The sequence below is a fragment of the Leptosomus discolor genome, chromosome 4, assembly GCF_034619465.1.
Source record: "Leptosomus discolor isolate bLepDis1 chromosome 4, bLepDis1.hap2, whole genome shotgun sequence".
NCBI classification, from domain to species: Eukaryota; Metazoa; Chordata; class Aves; order Leptosomiformes; family Leptosomidae; genus Leptosomus; species Leptosomus discolor.
Window position 1 is genome coordinate 19,872,007 of NC_141394.1, and position 21,613 is coordinate 19,893,619.

Sequence of the window (21,613 nt, forward strand, 5' to 3'; positions counted from 1 at the left end):
AGGACCGGTGGAAGCTTTCTCATTTGCTTGCTAGAAGCTGAATTAGGCTTATCTGAAGAAGATAAGTGCTGCTGAATCACAGTGCGTATGCAGTTTTGAAGTCGTAGGGACTAATTTTTTTCATGGAGGAGGGTGCACATTGTCACTGGTCCTGGGGAAACAAATACGCACAAAATGAAAGACTCACATTTGCTTTTGAAAGGGGACTTGGACTCCCAGGCCACTTCTTAAAAACTTAATCTCTGGTCCTAGCGAAGTAAGAGGAAGGCAGGCCTGTTTTAGCCCCGCAGCTCCTGTGGCTGTCCAGCTTAGGTACCTGAGCAGTTTGTTATCAGGGGGGCAACCACGGCTGCCATCATGCATCACACATGCAATTGTATTGCTGCGATTCTTCACAAACCTGAAGCCATGAATCCCTTTGGGCACAGATCCCAAAACTGTCATAACTGAGAATTACTTAGTGAGTAGATCTTTTAACCTTGCCAGCCTCATTTTAGGCCTTAAGGGAAATTAGGCTGCTCATCTGCATCGATGGTGTTCTCTGCTGAACAGTGTCCCGCTTCACAAATCGAATACGTCACAGGATCAGCGATTCCTGTTTAGGGCGGCACTTAAGCTGTGTGGCCCCTCACCTTCAGGGAGGAGGGGACTTGGCAGGTCAAGACAGAGGCTGCAGCCAGAGCGAGGTGGGGAACCCATAATCTCTGGAATGCAACTAACATTAGGCAGCAAGCACGTCTCCCAAGGATGGATAACCTTCTAGCTCTCTGCTAACCTTCACATGAAACAATAATTTATTCGCTCAGAAAGCACAGCAATCTGAAATCCTACTGTGATGCAGAAGGCTCCTACAGATTCTCTCTTATGCAAAAATGTGTTAATTAAGATTTACAGGGTTGTGGGTTTTTTCTTACCTTCCTTCCTTTTTGGTGTAGGTTCTCCCCAGGATATAGCAGCTGTGAGAAACCAAGCAGCACTCCAGAGCATGAGGACATCCCGAATGATGGCCCAGAACGCGAGCATGATGGCAATGGGTCCCTCCCAGAACCCGAGCACACTGCCCACAACCGCAGGCCAGTCGGACATGGGCATGGCTCCTTACAGCAACGCCTCTTCCAGCCAGCCGGGAATGTACAGTATGAGCACAGGGATGAGCCAAATGTTGCAGCACCCAAACCAAAGCGGCATGAACATGGCACATAACGCGGGCCAGGGGACGAGGCAGCCCGCCTCTGGACAAGCGGTGGGAATGGTCAGCGGGTTTGGTCAGAACATGCTGGTAAACTCTGCTCTTCCCCAGCATCAGCAGCAGATGAAAGGACCTGTGGGCCAGGTCTTACCCAGGCCACAAGCACCACGACTTCAAAACTTGATGGGGACTGTCCCTCAAGGAACACAAAACTGGCAGCAGCGAGGCTTGCAAGGTATACCTGGAAGGACTAGCAGTGAAATGGGGCCCTTCAATAACGGCACAACGTACCCGATGCAGTCGGGGCAGCCACGGCTGTCCAAGCAACATTTCCCGCAGGGGCTTAATCAGACAGTTGTGGACACAAGCGGAACAGTAAGAGCCCTGAACCCAGCGATGGGGAGACAGTTGCTGCAACCACTGCCTGGGCAACAGGGAGCCGGCCAGGCCAGGCCGATGGTAATGCCTGCAATAAGCCAAGGGGTCCCCACGATGTCTGGCTTTAGTCAGCCTCCCACGCAGCAAATGCCAGGTGGTAACTTTGCTCAGAGCAGCCAAGGCCAGGCCTACGAGAGGAATCCCACTCAGGACATACCTTACAACTACAGTAATGAAGGAGCAGGGGGGTCATTCTCCAGTTTAGCAGAGGGCGCAGACCTTGTGGACTCCATCATTAAGAGCGGACCAGGGGATGAGTGGATACAAGAACTTGACGAGTTGTTTGGAAACCCCCAGTGAATGGGCTTGTATAGTCTGGAGCTTTGGTGGTTATGTTTGAAAAAAGAAATGAGAGAGTTGGATGTTCTCCCCATCCTTGGATTGTCGGGGTTTTGATTGATTTGGTTTGGTTTGGGGTTGTTTTGTTTTCTTTTGTTTTTAATCGTGCAAACTGAGCTGATCTGTAGCCAACTTCGGAAGCTTCAGGGGACGATGAAAGCATCGGCATCCCAAGACTTCCACCAAGCAACCTCCATTGCGTGGCAGCACCTGCTGTGTGGGGGGGTGAGCAGGATGGGGAAACTGGAAAAGCCAGGTGGTGCCTCTGGTTGGGAAAATTTGGACTTTTCCCACTGAAACGAGGCTTAATTGCACAGTGGTATGGGGTGGTCCTGATACCTCCCACCTGATGTAACTGTAAACGTTGCAGTTTTCAGGGGAGCAGAGGAGAACAGCCAGGAGCAAAGCCTAAAGGCATCTGCGGGCGATTGCACAGGCCCTGGTCCGAAACAGGCTTAACCCCAGGGGTAAGCAGGTCTAGGTGAGCCATGGCCAGGCCCACGGGGTCGGCTTTGGGCTGTCCCAAGGGAACGTGCAGCACACACGTGACAAACCTAAACAGTTACAGGGAGGTCACCATTTTCACTGCAGAGTGATCAAATGCCAATAGAAGCGTAGGAGATCACAAATTTGGCAGTGCGGGGAGGACAGTTTGATTATGGGGCTGCTGCTAGAGACGGCTTGGGTGGGCGGGTTGGCTTAGGGAGCTATTTAGTCCCCTTGGGACTTGCAATAGTGCCTCCCTGCCAGAGCGCGTTGGCAGTACCGGCTGCCTGGGGGTGCGCAACAGAAGCTACGCGTGGTGTTGAAGGGCTAAGAGGTACCAGGAGACGTCAGCACAGGTCCTAAGGGCGTCCCTCTCTCTCCTTCCTCCCCAGCATGTTTTCAGTTCACTTCCTTTCCCTCCTGTCCTTCACTGTAAAGCACAGTGAGCTGGCTGCGCCTTTTTGCAGGCAAGGAACTACTGCCACAAAGGGGCAGGCAGGGGAGGAGAAAACAGCCATGAGAAAAAGTACAGGGAGAGTTTGGCACGTGGAATGAGTTTCTCCTCTGCTCTTGAAAAGTGCAAGGTTGGCAGGTACTGTTACCCTGCGGTGTCTGGGCTCTCGATGGGATGTTATATGCAACCCGGTCTTCAGTTTTAAACAGATGTTTGGTCTAATCTCTCCGGTTTGCTGAATAAAATTCACTGCAGTATTTGAAGAACAGGAACCAATGAAGGACTGAAGATCATTCATGAATGTGTGAAATAATCGATGTAGTTATTACAAACATGGGGTCTGCCCAAATAAGCTTTTAGGTAATAACGACGTATCACTATCTCCACTGTGTGGACCAGTGCTGAGCAACGCTGTAATGAAGTTGTGCTATGTCCTGCACAATATTGAGACACCAGCCATTCTGAATGTCTAAAGCAGCGGTTCCCGAGCTGCAGTCTGAGGCCGAGGTAAGCTGTCCTCTGAAACCTACCAGTGTTTTCAGCTGAGAGCTGCTTATCAGGTTGTATAGTGGTGCATAACAACTGTTAACGTGATCCACAGTCCAAAAAGTTTGGGAACCTCTGGCCTAGGGCTGGCCTCTGTGAGCCATAAGCTGTGCTCTGCAGCGGAAGTGTCTCTCGTGTACAGCTCCGGTACCAACTCTCCAGCCACCGATTACCTCCTTGTGCGCTGCTCTCCTTGGGCCTGGCGATGCGAGGTGCTCAGCCGCTGAAATCCACAGGAGCTGAGGGGCCTGGCATCTCGCATTTTCACGTCCTGCCTTTCCCTGTGGAGCACAGATAGGCATCACATTAAGGAGTGGGAGCAAAATGGGGCTGGAACCATCTCAGCGCCCTGTTACGGTTCCCTGTTGCGCAGTGACCCCCTGCAGGGCTTACCTACACGAGGGGAAGTATCGGGTTTAGATGCTATGATGGGGGCAGGACAAGCTGCATTTTTAACATGGACTAGCTGGTCAGGGTGAGCTATCAATCCAGCTTGCCCTGACTGCTAAATTTTTTAAAAATGCTTTAGTTACGCCTTGTTTAGCTAACCCCTTTTTAAACTACAGCGCGAGGACCTGTTCCAGTTCCTGCTGAAGGCGATAGGGGTTTGCCTGTCCGCTGCCTCAGCAGGAGCTGGGTTGGGCCCTAACGCGGTGAAAGAGAGCACTGGCCAAAGTTTTCAGTCCGTCTTGGGGGTAAGTGGCTCTCTCAGTGAGAGAAGCGGTACCCTGAAGGGGCGAGGGCGTCGTGCGTACGTACGTGTGTGTCGGCATAAGTGTGCGGGTGAGGGAGCGACGAGCTGGTGTGGCTCATGCCTGCCCTGCCCTGCGTGGCAGAGGGGTGCCGGGACGAGGAGGCGGCAAGTCCGCTGGGCGGGGGATGGCGCTGGGGACGGCACAGCTTCCCTTTCCCGGGTGCGAGGGACCGGGGGTCACCTGCCAACGCAGAGCCGGGAAATGAGGGTTTAGAAACACGCAGCCACCACGCGGCGGCCAAGCACGGACCCGTGTGCATCAGGGAGACCCAGGCTCTGGTGAAGAAACAGTGGGGAAGGCTGAGTCTCTGTTGTCTTTGTAAAGCTTCCTCCAAATACTCCGTACTGGGACCAAGTACTAGAGAGGTAGATTTTATTAGATTTGGGGTTGGTTTTTTTTTTCTTTCTTACTATGGTGCTGATGTATATGTAATGTTAAAAAAAAGTTATTTGTAAATATGTTTTTACAATTCTACAGATATCACTGGGTCTACTATCTGTAAAATATATACATATAAAAATATATATATATATACTGTTTGTTTAAAATAGAGTATTTTTATTTCATTCCTTAACTCATCCTTACTGCAGTGGTATTGCACTTCAGATGACGTCTAATTACTAATTTGTACTGTATCCCTGACAGCAACTTGCTCCATTTTATTCAGATTTTTCTAGTTTTCTGTTTTTACTTTGTACATTAAGCATTGCTTATTTCCTTTTAAGACCTGTACAGAGCTCTGAAAATGTAGAAGAAGACCTGATGTTAACATACCACTTTTAAAGAAAACGAAAACAAAAACAAAAAAAACCCAAACAAATAAAAGATGGTTATCTGAGTCATATACCAGGCTGGTTTATAGGATCATCTCCCGCCCCACTCCTGCGCCTCCGTGGGTGATCTTCCAGGGGGAGGAGGGAAGCCAGCTTCACGCAGGCCTGGTTTGGCCTCGGGGTTTCTGCATGGCTGCCTCACCGCGCCCCGCGGAGCTGCCCTCGCCAGGCCGGAGTCGGGGCGTTACAGGCAGGGTGTAGCCTGTACCAGGCTGCCCCTCTCACCCTGGGCTTGTTCAGCAGCTGGTTGAACCCCCCGCACCCCGGTTAGCCCCGCCAGGCACGGCCACCCAGCTCCCCCTGCGGCAGCGGGGCCACGGGTTGCCCAGGTGATGAGGTGCTGGGTGGGGGAGTCCTTTGTGAGGTGCCTGCCTTGTTTTGGGGTCACGGTGCCCCTCTCTCAGAGCGAGGCGAGCTGTCAAACCTGCGTGTGCTCTGAGGCGAGATCTGCGCTCAGGCGGTTGCTGCGGGGGAGCTGGTCCGTATTTGGGCCTGTTAGAGGTGGCAGCTCCGACCATCGGTGTTTATTGCGTGGAGGGAGCAAAAGCAGGGAGTAGGGGAGTGCTTTCAGGGGAGGACACAAGGTGGAGAGCCCAAGGTGTAGGATTCCTGTGGCTGAGATCTGGGGAGGCAAGGGTGGGGTGGAAGAAGGGAGATGTGGGGTTGGACGTAGAAGTTGGAAAGAAGAAATGGGGAAACTGGGGAAGCGTGAAGACGCATGCTTAGAGCAGCTCCCTGTCACCTCCTACTACTACAGTGTGAGAATGGTGTTGTCAGAAGCCTTTTGGAAAGTACATGTAAGACTTGTTGAATTTATATGACCTGTTCAAGATAAACATGCCATGTAGCCTTCAAGGCTCAACACCCATTTCTCTGTGTTTCCAGCCTACTGGGGAGTCGTGGGGGGTCAGACACTGCACCTCTGTTCGCACAGCTTGCTGTTTGGGATGCCAGTGTGGCCTGGCTCCGGGTACAAACTTTAAGGTGAGGTTCCCCTTCTCTCCTTAATGTCAGTCCTTTACCATTCTGGATGTGGGTAATGGGGCACAAAGAAGGAGATTGGCCCAGATCAGAGCAGCTTGCCAGAGCTACTCTTCAGCATGTGCTGGCAGAGGGCTTGCTGAGAAAACATGCTTTCAGCTAGAGGCCCTTAGCTACTGACTGGCTTTGAAGCTGCAGCAAGGACCATCGATGTCTGTGATCGTGACCGACAGATGAACACCTGCATCAGCTCACATCATATGCTGAATGTGTGGCCTGCTACCGACACCTTGATCAGCAGGAAATGGTGCGGTTCTCACTGGAGTTAAAATAAATGCTGACACTGACAGCATCCATCTGTTATAGGTGTATTTTGTTTTTAATGATACATGAGTCAGTCTTTAACACTTTTCAATCACAGATATTCTGTCCTGGCTTACTGGGGAAAAAGCAGTGACTCAGAAGACAGGTGGCACCCTCAAGTCTAGGCCTATTTCTGCCCTCATTAGCTGGTGCAGCTCCTAAAACCTTAGGTTCATGTTTATCTCCTCGCGCTCTGGCTTTGTGCTGCTGGATGATGCTTTGCAACCTCACACCTGCATTTTTTTGGCGTGTGAAATTGTCCCTGTGAGACAGCAGTTTGTTCCTTTCTGTGGAGAAGAGAGAAGAGGAGAGAAGAGAAGGAAAAGAGAGAGAAAAGAGAGAGAAAAGATGGGGTATGGGAAGCTGTTTATAAACACAGCAGGCCACTACAACAGGTAAGCTTGGAATGGAATCATTTCAGAGCCAAAGACCTTTTTGGACCCAGTTACTGACCTTCGGGCCTCCTCTAGTGTGTCTTTCAAGCCTGTTACATAGTTTGTCTTGGTTTTGATTCCGGTGGCAGCGCTTCCTGCAGCCTGTGACTGTGTGAAGGCATCGCTGGCAGGTGGGTAGGTGGATTTTCTGTCTTTCCGCCCATAGAAGGAAAGGTAGTGGAAGAATTCCTGGTGATTTCTGTGGTTGTTACATCTGGCCCTGTTGTACTTTCTCCCTGGAGAGCTGCCCTTTCTGCAGCTGTGTCAGCTCCAGCCTGTTCGCCATCGCAACCTGCCCTTTTCCCTCAGCAGCCGTTACTGGACCCAAGTCTTGCACCTTTGTACTCGTTTCATTTTACTGTTTCAAGTGCCCTTTCAGCCCTTGGCACCTACCTGCAGGCACTAAGTTGTGTCTTTTGATCACAAGCTAACTTCCGTACATGTGTCCACCCTTTTCATGTGAAAGGTTATTATGAACCTGATCCAACACTTGATTATTTTGCGGTCAGGTTGTCAACGTCAGTACACTTTTAGAAAGACCATAAGTATGTTCATTATATTGACCTGACTGAACACCACTATAAAGGTGCAGTATTTTTGGCCAAATCATGTCTCCAGAAGCATGCCAAGGAAAATTTCTGCCTGCTGGCTCTGCCATGAGTATATTCAGCATTGCCTAGATAATTTGAATTATCAGGAGCTACCAAAATAGACGTGTCCTTGCTCCTCTGTTCTTCTGCATAGTTTAAATTGCCCATCAACATACTTCGAGCTCATGGTGGTAAGCCATGACTTTTCCCACCTTTTAGCAGAAAACCGTTTTCATAGTCAGTTTGCTTTTCATTGTCATTTTATGATTCCCAGAGCTGTGGCCATGCTGAGACATTTGTCTCATCCTTCCCACACCCCAGCCATCTGTGTCTTGGTGGGAGACAATGCAGTAGACCCAATTGTTAGACGAGCATCTGTGCCTTCTTTTTGTCCGGGGTGTCTCTCCCTCTCTCAAGTGTCGCGTTGTGGCTACAGCCTGTCTTGGAGAGGCTTTGTGTGAGGACTGGAATCTGCCTACAGGAGGGCCCCACTTCTACGAGAAGAGCGTTTGAGGATGTGTTGAACTGTAAACGTGTGTATAAAATCAAAAGTCCTTCACAGAAACGTTAGGTCAAGTGCAGCTTTAAATGTTTTCCTGAAGAAAGCAGTGTTTCCATACATGCTTAAACAGCCTCCCGCAGTGGGACTGGGCATACTTGGGAAACTGGGACCTCGCAGCAGCGTATTGCATCAGAGCATGTTTTTACATTTGTGCAGAACGGGTGGCGCTGAGGGGGGAAATGAAGAAGAGCGAAGGAAGGCTGCAGGGGCGTTGGCAAAGCGGAAGGATATTGGGTAAGATGGGCAGATGCAGTGCCAGTTGCAACTAAATTACTTAGCAAATTAATGGTTTTAGTTTTGTGTAATTTGTTCAGGGTTTACAGTACTGTATGGGAAAGCAGAACATTTAATTGCAAATGCAGATGTGACATGACATTCTGTCTTACTGACTCCTTTTCAAGAGTGTAGGGAAAGGAGAAAGCATAAACAGCTCAAGAAAAACATGCATTTACCTTGCAACAGGCCATTAGTAAAGAGCTCTGATGCTTTATTCATGTGCAGCTTATCTTTTTGGTGTTCAGGGAAAGCATCGATGTTATTTATTTAAGAAAAAACAACTAGTCTTCAGAACAATTTCCGTAGTTTCTTCATAATGCTGAAGTCCAAGTATTCATCCAGAAAGCTGTTAACAATCCCAGCTGCACCCAGGGTTATCAAGCAAATTAAAATTATCAAATTCAAATAAAACCCTGTTAACCTAGAAGTGGAAAGCAGAAAAATACGGTTACAAGCTGTACACAGTGTGTTTATAGTGAAACTTTATGTCCACACCAGTTGAAGAGGTGTGTAGAACCAGAAAGGATCACTGCTGCAAAGTGACTGGGGTGTTTTGCTAATAAACCATTCCCAGACGTGCCTTTTGCTAGGGAGAAGAAAGATTCCTAATATCCTCTCTATGGGAAAACTCTCCCCCCAGTGTTTCTAAATACTCAGGTGGAAGTTAGGAACTTGCCCCAGGATGAAGCTACCTCATCCCATGACCTGAAGTCCTGTAGGTAAAGCCACAGACAATCTTAAGGACCTCCCTGCAACTCTTAACTGTAGAAGTGTGGGAGAGAAGCCTTTGGGGCTGAGAGAGAGGTGTACATGTCTCTTACATCCTCATCTGCTGGTCAGGTACTCTCGTTTGATGCTGGTTACCCCTTTGACTGGGAGATGGATTTTTGGACCGGCAAGGAAGAGTGTTGATCCTAAAAAATCAGCCATTAGGGCACTTGCTGGGGATGGGAGAGGGTCAGGTTATTTTATTTGTACGAAACGGAAAGTTCCCGCAGAAGAGGCTGGGAGAGCCCTTCAGCTCTGAAACACCGAGCTTGCTTTTTTGGGCACGTGGGAGCAGGGAGCTTCCCCTCCACACGCTCTCTCCTGGGGCTGTTCTCAGTTGCCTTGGGGCAGGCTCGGGTCTGATAGGTGTATTCTGGGTGTTGCTGCTGGGTTGGCCTCTGCCAGCAGAGCAAGCAACGAAAGGTCTCTTTGGAGAATCCCGTCACGTTGACATTGGAGAGAGGTCTGAGGAGCTTGTCAGCCTGCGATTTACAGCTAGCTATCCCCATAGCCACAGAAGCTGAAGGGGTTGGGTGCTGGGGCACCGCTGGGGGCGTGGGGAGCCTGAGAATCTTCCTGACTTGAGACAAGTAGCCCCTCTGGGCATGCCATGTCTAGATGCAGATCTGAAAATGGTGAAGTATGAGATTTCCTCAGTTTCAGGCAAGCATGAAAAAAGTCTTTAGCTTAGCACTTCAAGTATCTGTCAGAGCCAGCTGGATGGAAGGGTAGAGGATACAGCTCACTTGCAAAGGTCTCTCCAGCACAGAAACTGAGTGGAAGGTGGACGTTCCTGTTGTGTTCTTAAAAAATCCAGCCTTGGCAAACCTGAACTGCAATTCTTGTAGTCAAGTGCATGAGTATGTGTCATAACCAGCTCTTCAGGCGCTCAGACCAAGTTTGTGTCTATAACTAGCACGGCTATAGTCAGTGATTTTCATTGAGACTCAGAGTGAAGACTAGCTACCGTCTTGCTACTAGGGCTGCTGGAGGCTGCTTGTATGTTTTGGGGCCGGGTTCTGCAGGCCTGGCTTGTGCTGACCCGTTGCTCGCTGAGGCGCCTGCTGGAGGTTGGCAGCAGGCAGGCTGCAGCGGCAGGCCTTGTGAGCAGAGCCGTTTCCTAGGGCTGCCGGCCCGACTCTCAGCACCCCCTGTTCAATGCAGAGAAATTAGGAGTCTCACCAGAGTGTAAAGCTCCATCTGACAGTGAAGCCAGGAACTGTTAGGCTTCCTTGAGAGGCTGAATCTATTGGTCTGAGAGTACTGGAGTAAAGCATGGGAAAGAGTTCTTAAACAAGGCTCTTTTTTAGTTTGTTGGTTAAAGGAAAGTCTGCTGTGCTCTGCTTGTTTGTTTGTTTGCACGGTTTTTCTCCCCAAAATTCTGTGATAGTTGCTAGTCTTCTGGCTGGTGTTCACTGCATTGTTTGAATTATTCTGTCTTTTACTGGGTAACAAAATTATCTCCATTTATTTGCTCTGGAAAATATAACCTCTCCCTACTCCTAAGCAACAGCTCTTCCAGAGAGGGTAAAGGATTGGTGGAGACTGTAGTGAAGGAGAATGGTAACCGGTACACAAGCTATGGAAAATAGCCCTGTAGTACAGTCTTTTGCTGCTGCAGGATTAATCACTACAAAATAGTCTGATTGTTTTCTGTCTTCCTCTAGAAATATACATCCCAAGTCTTTTAATTTTATGACAAGTACATACGGTGCTATTTTCTTTTTATGACTGATATATGTGCTGGAAGAGGATCTTTAGGTAAGGACACAGAAGATAGTGCAGTGGCTTCAGTGGAACAAGAAATAAACTGTGTGTTTGAGTGTTTATAGTGGAGGGGTGTTTTGCCAGTGTGCATGTTTATTGAAGCAGAATTCATGCTACAAGATGCTGTGTTCTTAACATTCATTAACGTATGCTTATCTGAAGCTGTGTTCTCTTATCTGTTCGGTGAAAGTTCATCAGCCTACAAGGCCAGATGTATTTGCTTCCTTTAGTGCATTTTGTACGGCTAGAGCAAAGCTCTTAACGTGACAAACTGAGGAAAAATGAAAATAAATAGCAGACAGGCAGGCACGGTGCAAGCCTTGCCTAAGTGGTCCCCATCCTACAGCAGTCCTTAGCTGCAAAACTGTGCTTCTGTTTTCAGACCTCTCTGAGTCTGGCTGCCAATATGCTTGGTACAAAGCAGGCACCCACAAGGTGAGCATCAAACCTTTTCTCTCTCGTGACCTGTAGCAGGTGCACCTCTTAACCTAGGCTTCTACTGTAACAGCCAGCCCCTTCCCTGAGGGTTTCCATCTCAGACCTCCTGCTGACACTTTATACATGTTGCATTCAATTATAGACACTTTTCACTGCCAGTCCTTGGTCCTCAGCCCAGCTTTAGACCACAGCCTGGAGCTTTTAACCTGCGTTTGGCTGGTAACTCCTTACCTTCCTTTCACAGACTGCACGTAACCGTGGAAGTACTTGTAGCGGGCGAACACGTACAACACACCCAGAAAGGCAGATAATTCTAAGAAAGGAAAGATTAATAGGGAGGGAGAAAACAGTTAGAAAACTAAAGAATGAGGATCACAGGTAACCACTTTAGTTATGCTTTCTAGTTATATAGCTCTGGGGATTTTCATAGCTACCCATACCCTGGGAGGTCATCTTGGGAAAGAATCGTTCAAAAGAGATATACTTATTCTTAAACAGTCACTACAGGAGTCTCTTGAAATGGCTTTACAGATAGGCGTGGGCATAGGACTGTCCAAAAAAAAAAATCTAAAAGCATTCCCTGAAAAGGAGGTTTCAAGAACTGACAGGAATCTGTAGCCCCACCAGTTTGGTGGTTATCCCGGAGACGGGATAGTGGGCTGGAGCGCTGTGGCTTGACCCAGCACTGTCATTTTGTGTTGTTACGCCAGTTCATGCTAAAGGGGGGTGTTTGTTTTGGCAAGAGAATCTTATTTATGTTGTTAATAACCTGCTTTGCATTTATATAGCAGCTTTTATCCAAGGACATGAGAGAAAGCTGTAGTGAAGTTAGCTTTCTGACCTCCCTGCGGGAAGAGTATAAAGTCACCTCCATTTGGCAGATGGAGGGGGGTGTGTAGGTCAGTTGTATTATCCAGGACTAAGCAGTGCTAGTTCATTTTGCATTCCTTCAAACCGTGCAAGCAAGTATGACAGAGGACAGCTTTTACTGTGTTCTAGATTAACTCGTGTGAATATACCTATGGGAGATGCCCAGCTGAAACTGACTTAAAGGGGAGGTTAACATAATCCTTTTCTTGCATGTGACAGCACACGTCTGTATTGTTGGTTAGCAACTGTGATCTTCCTTGACTCAAGTGACTGTCTATGAGCACATGCACTATTTAATGCCCGATTCGGTGGCTTTAGTGGTGCTACTTTGGATTTACATTGGATTTGCACTGGAGATGGGACTCTGGCTGTAAGAGAGCCCCAAAACAAAATGTCTGTTTTGGAGCAAACATAGAAAATGGAGAAGCAAGCTAGTCGTTCAAGGAGAGGTGTAGTGGGCATGAAGTAGTTATCCTTTCTCCAGCCCACAGACTTCATGCTTCTGAAGCATCAGCTGGAGAAGGGTTTATAAAGCAGAATGCAAAAGGTAAGCTCTGTCACAGGTTCTAGCTCTACGAGAGTCCACCCCATCACTTCTAGGAGACATCACAGACCCACCTTGGGAAGTCCAACAGAGTGAGAAGTACGAAAGCTCTGTGGTGTCTGAGTTCAGAACACTCGGCCAAAAAAATGCCCCCCTGCTAGGTGGCTGAGAAAAACAAAATAGATTTTCCAGAGACACAGCCCAGTGGTGGTGTCACTCATCTGGGGTGTAAAAACCCTAAGGTTTTCTGGTTTGAGCTCTGTCTCCATCAGCCAGGGGTCCAGCCACAGGGATGAGTGCTCTGACCCGAGTCTTTTCAGGCTGCTTCCTCCCAAGGGACGATAGCTGTGCTCGATGTCCTGTGAGAATTGTCCCGTAACATGCAAATAATTGTTAGCGGGAAGAATCTGGGAGCTGCTTTTCTGAATGATTCACCCTGAAAATCCACTGAATGTATGATAAATGTGCCATGAACTGGCTGCTTGGTTTGCAGAGAGGTGTGAAAGCTGGTGGGGCTATGTGAAATGCCATGACTAAGTACGGATTTCAGTGTCACTGAGCATTCTTCTAGGAAGACGGCTCTAAGGTATTGCAATTAAAAGACGGGAAAAAGATGTCTACAGTCATCTACCTCCTGATAAAACGAAAGTGTTTTTACAAGTTATATAAAACTTCTTAGTCCAAGATAAAAACAGAAAGTGTTTACCTTGATTAAAAAAACACCCTGCAGTCCAGAGGACAGTCAGAAATATTGGGTAAAACTCCACACAGTTTTGTCTGCAGAATAAATTTGAAAGAACATTAGTCTGGAGAGGAAAACAACTACGGGTGGGATCTTCAAGGAGAATCAGCTTTGGCCTCATTTTGTTGCCAGTAAAGTTGGTGCTATGAATCCAGTGGGAGCACAGTCAAGCCAGCATTAGGCACTCTTAAAAATTGTCATGTTTATAATCTCAAATACAAACTATTTAAAATATTTTCCTGGTATTTAAACTTAGACAAGGATCTGGATCCCAACTACATGGAAATAAGTAGGACAAAGAATCCTAAATCAAGTGCCTGTGTGTCAGAGGGAGGCAGGAATTCCAGCACCTGAGTGTGATGTTAATCACTTATCTCCACACTGGGTGTGCGAGTTTTGTGGGTCAGCATGCCTGAGACTGCAAGAGGAAGCACAGACCTGTGTGCTGCTCTGCTGAGGCCAACTGCCTTTATGAAGTTCTATCAGGCACAGGCAGCACACAATAGATCTCCTTACGGTGAAGACCATAACACCTTTATTTGTGGACATTGTCAGTTTTCCCACCAGTGCTCTGTTGGGATATCTTTTCTGGGTTGTTCTGAACGCATTTCTTTTTAACGAATTAGGCAACCTTCTATAGCTAACATGTTCTGTTATCTAAGACGTTGTCTGATGTGTTCTGTGTCTTGTTATTGTTATCCGCTACAGTTACAGCAGATGGGATTGTTGGAAATAAATACAAATACTTTTGCATAAGGTCATTAGCTAATCACAAACTGAAGCCCTTCAGGAAAAGGCTATCTTCTTAAACAGGCTGTTCCACCATTAGCCGCTGTGAAGACAGAGGTTTTCTGTGCTCGTCTTCCACATGTTTGGTGTTAGCCACAGCCCAAGAACTGACAGCACAGCTTGCTAGATCCAGAACATCTGAATTCTCTAAGTTACGATCAATTAGCTCGCAGCCTCTACTTAGGTTTGGGTAATCTGATTGCCCAGTTTGATCAGAATTTGAGCAGTGACTGTTTTAAATGAGCTGAACTTATCCCATTATCATTAAAATAACAGCCAAACCATTTGAATGCAATCTGTTCATTCTTTTTCTTTTTCTTTTTCTTTTTCTTTTTCTTTTTCTTTTTCTTTTTCTTTTTCTTTTTCTTTTTCTTTTTCTTTTTCTTTTTCTTTTTCTTTTTCTTTTTCTTTTTCTTTTTCTTTTTCTTTTTCTTTTTCTTTTTCTTTTTCTTTTTCTTTTTCTTTTTCTTTTTCTTTTTGAGCAAAGGATGCAAAGAAAAGGTAACATTATAAGATAACAAGTTTTGCTTCTTTTCTGGACTGAATTGTTATTCTTTGCCACCATCTTAATGATCTCCAGACTTACTGTGCACGAAATGTTCTGTCAAACTCTGGAGCTCCAGTGACAGCCGGGGGCATGACCTTGTGCTTCATTCTTGATTTCCCTACCAGCCAAGCAAAATGACCTGCAAGCAAAAATAAGGGCTCACGAATTACGCAGTTCCTCGGTTCAGTTGCATCCCTAACACGTCAGTAATTTTTAAAATAGAGATCAGTGTTCTTCAGCTCTTTCAGTTTCGTTTGACAGAAAGAGACCAATATTAGATAAACCAGTTTTTCTCAGACTCTCAACATTCGGGATGTTGGAAAGAGCAGAGAGCTGCAACTGGGGAGGCTGTAGCCTGTTCCCTGCTCTCCACCTCATCTGACGGAGAGCTCTGAGAGCTATCTCTTGGAGGACCTACGCTGTTTCCACCTCCACTGATTGGAGCTGATAGTACTTACCTGTCTTATAAAAAGCATTTTTCAGAACTGATGCAGTGCTAAGGAAAAAGATAGATTACTTACTGAACCATGACCAAATATCATTTGCTTACCAAAAAATCCCAAACCAATCAAACATTATCTCTGCACTTCTGACCCCTGTTTCTAGGATCACTTCTGACATGTATATGTACACCTCACTTTAATGATGTCCTCATTGCAGGAGTCTCCCCCTAAAAGCTGAAGAGAGGCTTGCAAGGACAAAAAGCAATACACAGACAGACATTTTCTGTATGCAGCAGAGCTGTTGGGCACCACCTGTTTGACTTTAAAAATCTCTGGGTACCTGGAATTATTTTTCTGGCCATGTTGTAGTCACCCTGTATGAGAAACTCGTTATCTACCTTGTACCTAAACTTTACAGGGATCCAGAAACCAGCACCCACCTGAGTTCACTAAAAAGTCTTGTCTAAGGGGCAAGCCTAGAGCATATCTTGTGTTCTCCCTTCTGGGAGCAGTGGCGTTAAAATACAGCTAGAGATATTAGTGGTGCTGCCTGTGCACCTCTTATGTCTTACTTAGCCTTGTGGCCAAAGCCTTTCTCCAAAAAAGCATTTTCCCATCTGTCCTCTCCCCATATAAGTAATTACGGGCTGTGTTCAAGTGACCTCTTAACCTTGCTCTCCAGAGACTACTCAGAGCATCTCAGCTATCTCTCTGTAAGGCAGGTTTACAAAACCTTTCATTGTATTTGCATTCAGCAAGACCTCCTCCACTCCTACCCATGCATTTCTTGTTACACCTGGCGATTCATCTGTTATTTGCCACCTTGCAGCCCTTTCTGAAGGGAAGAATGGTAGTGGGGAGGGTTTAGGGAACATGCTTCAGAGAGTCTGAAACTCATGGAAGAACAAGAATTACCTCTGAGAGATATTTTCCTGGAAAACTGTACTGAAAAGTTGCTTTTTAACTTCTGTCACCCTTAAAATGATCTATCTTTTATGACAAATCCTACGCGTGGGCAAATCCTGCCTGGCTTATCAGTCAAAGTGGTAGGTGAGCCAAAGTGTTTTGTGCAATGGCGTTTTTAGCCAGCAATGCGTTCCTCATTTTGTGGTCACACTGAGCCATTCAGTGCTTACAACCAGTCTGGGGCCTGGATTTTTCTCCTAAGGAACTAAGGCCAGCCAAGGCTTCTCACTGCATCAAATCGGTTGAAAAAAAGCCTTGAACGGACGCTGGACAGATGGAAATAAGAAGATTAAGGCTCGGTAGGGGCCAAATCTTTCTTGTTCAGTACAATTAACCAGAGCAAATTGTCAAGGCCATGGCATAACCCTGGCCGCAGCTGTAATGCCGTTTGCCCGTGGCATCGCCTGGTCAGTGAGGCTCTCGTTTGAGGGGCAGAGATTTGCACCTGGGAGACTCTGGTTAACCACACGCAGAAACAGGCCCTGATAGTACGATAGTACGGCCGACCATCATAAAATCCACTTGTTTAGTGGCTTCCACTGTGATTGATGGGAACTTCGCTTCAACTAGGGACAAGCGGGCTTTTACATGCCGATGAAAACCAAGCTGTGGCACTGCGTGGGAGAACTAGAGTCACGTCTGTCACCTTAAAAGGAAAGGTGAGCCCTGTGTGCAGAACAAGACAGGTACCAACCAGGGACTCAGAAAGAGCTCAGGAGAGGAATAATTACGGTATTTTTTGTTAACTGCATGGACTTGCCTTTTAGTTCCTTTCTGGTGAATGGAAAGTAGCGATATAACTCCAAATTTAAGTTTTGTGGTTACGGTTTAACAAGGGCTAAAGCAAATAATAAAGCAATGGGAGAGCTCTACTGCCCCACCCACTGGAAGTGCTGTCATGAGGACTCCAGAAGGCATTGCAGCAGGACTAAGTAAAGATTTCCCCAGCCTTTTCTTCCCCCTGTATCAAGTTGTTCAGTTCTAGCAGGCTAAATTATATGACTGAGGTAGTTACAAAGTACGCTTGACTTGCCTTTGTTTGCTGTTTTTTGCTTTCATCTTCAGGTGGCATTTATGGTTACTGAGTTAATACCTTCACTCTGAAAATATAGGACAAAGCAGGCTTTCAAGGAACACTGCTCTCAAACATTTTGTATGTGTTTAAAAGCCTGTAGAGAAGCTGATACCTGTATCACAGTGTACAATAGTGCATGTTAATCTGCATGGCCTGGCCTAACAGCCTTTAAAAAAAAAAATCTAATGCTTTTTAGTAACGTCTTGCTGGGTCCCAGAATTACTAAGAGTGATTTCAAAAGGTGCTAGTTCAGAGAGATGGTTCAAAATAGAGAATTAGAGGGACTTCTGTCCTCCCTGTTCTCTCCTATATCAATGACTGGGATACATTCTGGGATTCATTCTGTCCTTTCATTTGATTCCCTTGTTTTCCCATCAGTCTGCAAAACACTAATCTCTCAAGCAAATCTTAGCTGCTTCAAACTGGATTCATGACTGGAAACTGCTTCCCGCATTGTTTCTGCTCTTTCTACCCTAGAGCATTTCTTGCACAGCTTAAGCTGTGACTGACCTGATTCTTTGAATAACTCATGGTTCTGAGACAGTAAATTTGTACCTCCGATGACTGCTAAGTGAAACCTGACTTCCAGCGCTGCTTCAGGGAGGTCGTATTGCCCATTAGCACCTTCCTAACTCAGGACCAGAGGCTCAGCAGAATAAACAGAAGAGCAAACAGAGCACTGTGTGTGTTGTGTGTATTTTGTTCACAGCAAGCGGTCGCACACTGGGCTACTCCCCTTACATGAACTGGTTATAACACATGCTTACGGTGCCGGTTTCACAACATTCATTTAAACTTCCATAAATTACTCTGTGTTGATTTACCCATGCTAGAAATCATGCTGAAAGTAAGCCAAGCTGTGATGATTTAAATCACAGCAGCGGATCAGATTCTTACACAGATTTTCTCTTTGGGCTTGATGTCAGATGTAAATTAAAACCCAGGTTGTCTTGTCTTTTCTGTGATTTTAACTGAGATTGACTAATATGGATTAACCATCACAAGGAAGAACGTTAGGTATTTCCCCCCTTCCTTCACAGTTTCGGTGTCTGTACAATGCCTTGAGTTTTCAAACTGCAGTGCTTTTCTGGATAATGTTTGTTTGTTTTTAATCCTTCACACTTTTATGTTACAAATCAAGGCAGGGAAGTTGAACTTTCACAGAAGCTGATGGTAAATATTGCCACCAGATAGAAATGTTCTGTGAAGATCACAAGGGTATGTTGTAGCTGATCTGATGACAGAAAAAGAGAATGTACATTTTAGATGCTTTTTAATCGCCTTCTGTTGTGTTGGGCTTTTTTTAACCTGGAAGGGTCACATTCTCAAGCTTTTTTTCTGCTGGGTACAAATGTTATTTCAGTAGTTGAGACTTTGAGAACAAATAAACAAACACTCAAGCCACATAGATAGGTTGCTAGATAAGTTGGCAGTGCTATAGGTATTTGAAAAAAAGGCAGAGTAATTATTTTTAACTTGCTCTTAATCTCATACTAGTATAGCACAAATGTCTTCAAAATGTATCTTGTTTCCTGGTGTAAACATAACTACATGAATCAACATATTTCAAATAAAATAATGACAAGCATCAGAAATGCTACTGCAGTTTTAGACTGATACACAGCAAAAAGAGCATCTCAGACTTGCTCTCTTCTTTCCCTCATCCTTGATTCTCAGAGGAATATTAGCAGGGGATACAATAAATCCATTTAGATCTTAAAGAAATGTAATGATGAGGAGTACTGTGGAATATCTCATCGCTGCCTGGTGTAAAGGTTTGCTTTCTTTAATTTCAGTTACTCAGTATATATCTCTATTTCAGGAAACAGTTTTTACAGCGGTTTCAGTCCAGCATTGGTGTATTTGATTTCACAAATTTACTCTCACTTTTGAGGTTTTCAGTTGTAAATAAGAATCGAAAATAAGACACGATGTGCCTTTGGTAACTTTACAGCTAGTTACAAGCTCTCAGAATAGTACAATCCCAAAAAGCAAACAAAATAGAATTGAAAACAAATTGGTTTCTCCCACAGGGAAAAGTAATCTGTCCCACTGAGTCAACTCCCTCTCAGACTACAGAGAAGGTAAACAATGCTCCAGTGAGAAAAATTTTACCGGTTCTCAGAAATTAAAGTTACAGAACAGCCAGTTTATCATAAAGTAATTTCCAGTACTTCAGAACCGGTGGAAACCTCCCCAGTCCCCAGCCACGCAACCCCACAGATCTTACATTGCTGGAAGGCGGAAAGAAGAGAGACAGCCGCAAGCAAAATTAAATCACCGGCCATGTTCCCAGCAGCTTCCGTGTGCAAGTAGGATGTGTGTGCAGAAGAGAGAGTCTGGGAGACCAATGAGGAAGAACAGGTGGGAGAATTACAGTGCTTTTCAGCATTGCAACAAAGGCCTGCCTTAGAAATGAAACAGCCTCACTTTTTAAAACAAGGGTGCAAAATTATGGCCATTTTTCATTCCTGAAAAAGTTCAAATACAGCCAGCCAGCCCTGCCTGCTTCTTGCCTGTGTGAAAGCGCAGAGAGAACAAAAACAGCCTTTCCTGCCTCTGTGGATTCAGCTGTTCTTTTATGTCTTAGATTCCAGTTGCGATCTCTTTGGGGGCGAAGACTTTTTGTTCTGTGTTTGTGCAGGGGCTAGCGTGGCGAGGTCTGCATCCATCACTAGTAGCAGCACTCAAAAGCAGCAGGTGCAGGAGGTGCGAGGGGGGAGCAGAGCTTTGTACTGTCCCTACGCTTGATTTACGGGTTTTGCCGAACACGCACAACTTTGGCTCTGTCAGATGACGTGACAGCCACCTTACAAGTGGTCAACATGCAGAAACAAACTGTTCAGCATAGTTCAAAGGGTAAAACAAGTCAGAAAGAAAGAAATATCTCCCTTATTTTACTGCCCGAAGGACACTTCTTGTAGCTTGTGCCTAGCCCTAAAACTGGGAGAGATTCTCTCAAGGAACACTTTTTCGTCAGCTAGCCCGAACTAACAGAAAGCTTAATGTCGTTAGCCTTTATGATCCCATGAGACCACTGGGACAAAACCAGTGTAATGTTTGTTGTGATTCCAGGACTATCTATCCGCTTGGCCTCCAGCTGACGTTGAAGTGGGATATTTCATTGACTTTAGTCAAATCTGCTAACTTTAAAGGCTAACGTAAAAAGGACTTTAAATCACTTATTTTACCTTGCCAGATTTTACAAGGTTAGTTCTTGGGTATTAACTCAGTATGTTGTTCTTTTGAAAGATTGGAAGAGTAGATATACTGTAATAACAGTAGTTGGATGTTTGTGCTTAGTAACTCTTTAATTGCTGATTTAATTGCGGTTCTTGTTGTAGTGTGGGTTGTCTTTCTGACCATACAGTCTCTCTATGTTTTCAGGGGCTGGCTCACAAGTGTTCAAAGCATTGTCACCCTGCTGATATAGGGAAGTGAAGGAAAACTCTGACAGAGCCGGTCATTTGAAAAGTTAAAACCACAAGGGCTAAACATTTTAAGGCCAGCTGACCTTGAAAATATATGGGGGGTTTTCAGAGTTTGTTCAAAGGATGCAAAATTGAAAATGGCAATGGACATGCAAAATCCAGCAAAGATTGACTTAAAAGTAGGCAGGAGTACAATTTAGGCAGGAATACAGTTTAGGGCAGGGGCTTAAATCCACAGAAATATTGTAAGTTATGTGTCCATTATGGCTGAGGTAGAGTCTGCTTGAAACTCTGTTCACTTTCCAATGTTATGCTTCCTCCCTGTGTAACCCAGCATAGAAAGTTGGATCGTATACAAAACAAGGTTGGGTTTATTTATGATTGTTAAAATAAGTACCTCAGATGCCCAGTTTTATGATGTGTGTAAGCCCCAGTATATAAACAGATGCCAGGACCAACCAACAGATTTCTCCAGTTATGTCAGGACATTTCGACAGTTCATCTGTGGCTGCTTTCTCAGCTTGCTCCTGATGAATGCAATTTGATTTTGCATTTCCTTCACTTCCATGTGTTGCATATGTGCTTTGCTTATCTCTACCATTGTAAATGCATGTGTTTTCTGCCGCTGCCCAAAGCTGTCGCCAAAGCAAGGACAGAGGCTCTGAGCAGTGAAATGTAATATGAAGTCAGAGATACTGGTGGTATCTTACCAGACTTAGGTCTTTCCCATTTGCAAACTGGTATTTTATTGTTGCACCGTACTTTGTATGTACGCTCTACAGGGAAAACTAGTTTCTCTAACCATAATTTACAGCAGTGGAAACTGAGGCATTGGGTAGGGATGGGACTTGCGAGGTTTGCGCAGCAGCTGTGTGTCAGAGCTGGGCGTCTGCGTAGCCCCAGGATTTGAGGCAAATTAGTGGTCCTGCCTCTTGTGACCTGTGCATCCCTGGTAGACCTTCCCAAACAGGCTGGCTCTTCTCGTTG

The 21,613-nt window shown here is 45.8% G+C and overlaps 2 protein-coding genes across 4 annotated transcripts in view; one reads left to right on the plus strand and one right to left on the minus strand.

The window, feature by feature from the left end:
* The window catches only part of MAML3 (mastermind like transcriptional coactivator 3), a 250,995-nt gene extending 249,068 nt beyond the window's left edge, over window positions 1-1,927 (plus strand). For all 3 annotated transcript variants that reach the window (XM_086464477.1, XM_086464479.1, XM_086464478.1), the window contains exon 5: window positions 936-1,927. In XM_086464477.1, the coding sequence (XP_086320603.1) occupies window positions 936-1,927 (992 nt within the window). The remainder of the gene's footprint in view (window positions 1-935) is intronic.
* A 6,607-nt stretch (window positions 1,928-8,534) lies between these two features.
* Window positions 8,535-19,483, minus strand: MGST2 (microsomal glutathione S-transferase 2). The gene is made up of 5 exons (XM_009956353.2): window positions 19,426-19,483; window positions 14,751-14,850; window positions 13,340-13,410; window positions 11,451-11,532; window positions 8,535-8,667 (listed from the first exon to the last, which is right to left on the minus strand). Exons 1-5 carry the CDS (start codon window positions 19,481-19,483, stop codon window positions 8,535-8,537), a joined length of 444 nt encoding a protein of 147 aa, XP_009954655.1.
* Between the last annotated feature and the right edge of the window lie 2,130 nt (window positions 19,484-21,613).